The sequence below is a fragment of the Lithobates pipiens genome, unplaced genomic scaffold (genome assembly GCF_037356315.1).
Source record: "Lithobates pipiens isolate NorthernLeopardFrog02 unplaced genomic scaffold, aLitPip1_a1.2 Scaffold_18, whole genome shotgun sequence".
Lineage (NCBI taxonomy): Eukaryota > Metazoa > Chordata > Amphibia > Anura > Ranidae > Lithobates > Lithobates pipiens.
In genome coordinates, this window is record NW_027507758.1 from 33,089,424 (window position 1) to 33,094,696 (window position 5,273).

Below are 5,273 nucleotides of genomic sequence, written 5' to 3' on the forward strand. Positions count from 1 at the left end.
ATGTTTGTCCTTTTTTTCACACAAAGAGAGCTTTCTTTTGGTGGTATTTAATCACTGCTGTTTTTTTTTTATTTGTTGCGCTATTAACCACTTAAACCCCGGACTAATTTGCAGCCAAAGGACCAGGCCCCTTTTTTGCAATTCGGCACCGACAACTGCACGGTCGTGCGACGTAGCTCCCAAACAAATTTGGCGTCCCTTTTTTCCCCACAAATAGAGCTTTCTTTTGGTGGTATTTGATCACCTCTGCAGTTTTTATTTTTTGCTGTATAAACAAAAGTAGAGCGACAATTTTGAAAAAAATGCAATATTTTTTACTTTTTGCTATAATAAATATCCCCCCAAAAATATATAAAAAAACATTTTTTTCCTCAGTTTAGGCCGATACGTATTCTACATATTTTTGGTAAAAAAAATAATTAAAAAAATCGCAATTAGTGATTATTTACTGGTTTGCGCAAAAGTTATAGCGTTTACAAAATAGGCGATATTTTTATAGCAATTTTATTAATATTTTTTTTTACTAGTAATGGTGGTGATTTTTATTGTGAGTGCGACATTATGGCGGACACAGAGGACATTTTTGGGACCATTGTCATTTATACAGCAATCAATGCTATTTAAATGCATTGATTCCTGTGTAAATTACACTGGCAGTGAAGGAGTTAACCACTAGGGGGCAGTGTAGCATGTGTTTTTTTTATTGTAGGGGGCGTGGCCTGGTATGTGACATCACTGATCGTCATTCCCTATAAAAGGTAAGAGACGATCGGTGACAGCCACACAGGGAAGCACGGGGAGAGGTTTGTTTACACAGACCTCGCCTTGTTCTTCAGCTCTGTGACGCGATCGCGGGACACCAGCGGCAATCGGGTCCGCTGGTCCCGTGGCCATGGTCACGGAGCACGGGACCAGCGGCGCGCTCCCGACCCACGGCTGGGCACTTAAAGAATCACGTACCAGTACGTGATTATGCCCAGCCGTGCCATTCTGCCGACGTATATCGGCGTGAGGCACTCCTTAAGTGGTTAATCAAAAAAGACTGAAAATTCTGTAAAAAAAAAAAAATTTATTGCAGAGTATTGGCAGAGTATTGGCGAGTATTGGCAGAGTATTGGCAGAGTATTGCACAGTGTTGCAGAGTATTGGCAGAGTATTGCACAGAATGGGCAGAGTACTGAAGATTATTGGCACTGAGCAGCGCTGTGGGCACTTCACATCCAGCCCACAGCCCTGCTGCCACCTCTCCCCCTTTCCCCTCTCACTGTACCGATCGTTATGACGTGACGCCGGCTTGTTTACAAGTGATCACTCCGTCATTTTGACCACGGACGTCCATCCTGAATAAGCCGACCGCGCTGTAGCCGTCTTTCAGCTATGGCCCGGTCAGCATGTTGTTAAAGGAACAAGAGCACACTGGACACCCATACATTCCTACAGATGATGGTGTGCAGATAGTTTGCTCCGATCGCTGGCCGTACAACCCCATCTCTGCAGCCAGGTTCTAAGCTTCCTCCCCTTTCCCCACCCTCCCTTCTCTTTACCCCCCTTCCCCCCCCAATTCTCTGCCTCCTCACTTTCTTTTCCTCTTTTTTTCCTTTTCTCTTTCTTCTTTTCCTTTTGCCCTTTTTTCTCCCTTTTTTCCTCCCCCCCTTTTTCTTTATTTCTATTTTTATATTTATTATTAGTATTATTTTTATATTTATTTTTATAAATTTTATCTTTACTTTATCAGCCTAGATGGGTGTGGCCAGCGGCACTGCAGCACCCCGTTACTTGGTCACCGCGGGTGCATCACGCATGGGTGGCCGGCGATGACTGCTGTAATCTGAGCTGACCTGCAAACATTTACCCCCACACAGGCGCCGATCTCTGTCGGGCCAGGGTTCGCCAATGTCATGCGTCTCCATGGCATTTGTGGCCCCCCGGCACTACAGCGTCCCCATTGCCTGGTTACTGCCGCAGCATCGCGCATGCGCGATCACTGTTGTGATGTGCAACCACTGATCCCTGCATTGGCGCAGATCAATATCAAACTATGTTGATGTCAAGATAAATAAATCAGTGATTCAGCTGAATGGCCTACCTGAAAAGCAAACAATGGTAACAATAAAACATTAACTCAATAAAACGAAAAAGAAAGAGTAAAAAATATATGCCAAAGCATGGATGCAATCTGCCCCAAATGTTAGGGGCAAATTGCCCACCACCCCCCCGCCCCCATGCTTCGGCATATATGCTCTTTTTTTTTTTAACCTGTGGTGGTGAAATCACCTACAGCGCTGGAGTCAAAACATTAACTCAATAAAACAATCTGTGCCAAAAAAAAAAGAGTAAAAAATGTATGCCGAAGCATGGGGGCAATCAGCCCCTAATGTTAGGGGCAATCAGCCCCAAATGTTAGGGGCAAATTGCCCACCACCCCCCCGCCCCCATGCTTCGGCATATATGTTCTTTTTTTTTTTAACCTGTGGTGGTGAAATCACCTACAGCGCTGGAGTCAAAACATTAACTCAATAAAACAATCTGGGCCAAAAGAAAGAGTAAAAAATATATGCCGAATCATGGGGGCAATCAGCCCCTAATGTTAGGGGCAAATCGCCCACCACCCCAACCACCCCCTCATGCTTCGGCATATATGCTCTTTTTTTTTAACCTGTAGTGGTGAAATCACCTACAGCGCTGGAGTCAAAACATTAACTCAATAAAACAATCTGTGCCAAAAAAAAAGAGTAAAAAATGTATGCCGAAGCATGGGGGCAATCAGCCCCTAATGTTAGGGGCAAATCGCCCACCACCCCCCCCCCATGCTTTGGCATATATGCTCTTTATTTTTTTAAACCTGTGGTGGTGAAATCACCTACAGCGCTGGAGTCAAAACATTAACTCAATAAAACAATCTGTGCCAAAAAAAAGAGTAAAAAATATATGCCGAATCATGGGGGCAATCAGCCCCTAATGTTAGGGGCAAATCGCCCTCCACCCACCCCCCCATGCTTCGGCATATATGCTCTTTTTTTTAACCTGTAGTGGTGAATGACTCCACTCTCTGCTCAAGTTGGTGATAACCGTCTTGCAGGCCCTGGACTGCCTGGGTAAGGGCGGAGATCTGTTGGCACAAGGCTTCCAAAGGTGAGGCCCCCCTGTCGGACCCCCCTTTCTCTCTATCCCCCTTTCTCACCCCCTCTCTCTAACCCCCCTCTCTCTCTAAACCCCTTTTACACTCCCTCTCTCTTTCACCCCCTCTCTCTCTCACCCCCCTCACTCTCACTACCTCTCTCACCCCACTCCTCAACCCCTCTCTCACCTCCCTTTCCCACTCCCTCTCTCTCTCCATCTCTTACCCCACCCCTCAACGCCTCTCTCTATCACCCCCTTCTTTCTCTCTCACTCCACTCTTCCCTCTCACCCCCCTTCTCTCTCAAACCCCTCTTTCTCTCTCACTCCTTCTCACTTCACCCCCCCTTTCATTCTCTCTCACCCCCCCCTCAACCCTCCCTTTTATGTTCTATCTTCTCCAGCCAGTCCCTCTTTGCTCTCATTCTCTCCTCCCTTCTTCCCATTCTCTTTATTCCCTCTTCCTTTCCTCATTTTGCTTCTCTCACGCCCGGTCTTCTTTTGCTCTCTGTTCTCTCGCCCTCTTTGCTCTGACTCTCTCCTCCCTGACCTTCTCCTCTTCTCGTATCCTTATTTCTCTCCTCCTCTCTTCTGTTGGCATCTGTCTCTCCCTCTCCCTCTTTGTTCTCACCCGCTGCTCCCGTTTTTTCTCCTCCTCTGTTACCCTTTTTTCTCTCATCCTTTCCTCTTCTCCCTTCTCTCTATCCTTGATAATCTTAGCCCACTCCTCCCTGAATGCGGTTATGTCTCTCTCCTTAGCTCTTCTTAACCGCCTTGCTCTCTCTTCCCTTGTCAATTTAAACCAGAACAGATCTTCCTGCTTGTCCTCACATCTGCCGCCACAGAAACATGAGCAAGGGTGCTGTGGAAAAGAAAAGAAATTGATTAGATTATATAACACACAAGTATCACCATTCAGCTACATCACAGACAGTCTGTCACTTCTGCACTACTTGACATTCATTTATGATATATATGTTTCCCCAAAAATGGCAGTTTTTATAAGCTAGTATCCTCCATAGAAGAGGTCGGCTTGATAGGTGGCTGGGAATCATTTGGTCTACAATATACAAACCCTTTTTATATGTTCAGCCAGTGTCATGAGTTTAGTACTTTTAGGAGTATAAATGCCAAAGGGAGGATATTACTAGGGGCCCTGAGGGAAGTTGTGACTGCCCCCCCCCCCCCAGAAGTTTAATTTTAAAGGGTACTTACTTTTTTCATGAACCTCCACAAAGGTCCTACAAAACAACCCAGAAGTGCGCATGGGTGTATACAATGGCACTGACAACATGTCTGCTCGGCCTCTTCACTGTTGTCTTTCTCTTCCTCTTTCTGCTCGGCCTCTTCGCTGTTGTCTTTCTCTTCCTCTTTCTGCTCGGCCTCTTCGCTGTTGTCTTTCTCTTCCTCTTTCTGCTCGGCCTCTTCGCTGTTGTCTTTCTCTTCCTCTTTCTGCTCGGCCTCTTCGCTGTTGTCTTTCTCTTCCTCTTTCTGCTCGGCCTCTTCGCTGTTGTCTTTCTCTTCTTCTTCTGTCTGGTTTACTTTGGTCTTTTTCCTTTGTTTTGCAGGCTCCCAGATGTTTTTCACATGCCACACATGTGTTTGCTTTACCTCCTCTTCATCGGCGACCTCATAGTGCCATTGAATCTTCAGGTCTTCCAGCTCACATGGCTGGAATTCCATACATTTAATGTTGGTCTCTTTCATGGCCTTAAATTCCACCTCTCCGGCCTGTTCCTTAAGGACCCATTCGTCCTCTTCCATTTTCAGCCACTCTTCTCGTTCCTGGCTTGTCCTCTCGTCTGGTTTACATTCCATGTTTCTAAAGGCGCATTGGCAGCCAATTATGAAACCACACTGTGGAATAGAAGAAGAAAGAACTCATTAGTTGATATAACACACTAGTATCACCTTTCAGCTACATTAGACAGCCTGTCACTTATGCACTACTTATCAGTTTAGGACTTTGTCCTTTATGGTTTATGCGTTTCCCCAAAAATTATAATTTTATCAGGAAAATGTCTCTATAGAAGAGGTCAGCCTGATAGGTGGTCGGGAATTCGGTGTACAGTATAGGAACCCTTTCTATATGTTCAGCCAGTGTCATTACTTTGGTACTTTTAGGAGAATAAATGGCGGGGGGGGGGCATTACTTT

The 5,273-nt window shown here is 45.6% G+C and overlaps 1 protein-coding gene across 1 annotated transcript; it reads right to left on the reverse strand.

Annotated features, from left to right (window-relative positions):
* Window positions 1-3,503: 3,503 nt before the first annotated feature.
* On the reverse strand, window positions 3,504-4,977 carry LOC143990040 (uncharacterized). The gene is made up of 2 exons (XM_077490269.1): window positions 4,333-4,977; window positions 3,504-3,979 (listed from the first exon to the last, which is right to left on the reverse strand). The coding sequence occupies exons 1-2, from the start codon at window positions 4,933-4,935 to the stop codon at window positions 3,602-3,604; spliced, it is 981 nt and encodes a 326-aa protein (XP_077346395.1). The 5' UTR covers window positions 4,936-4,977; the 3' UTR covers window positions 3,504-3,601.
* Window positions 4,978-5,273: the final 296 nt, after the last annotated feature.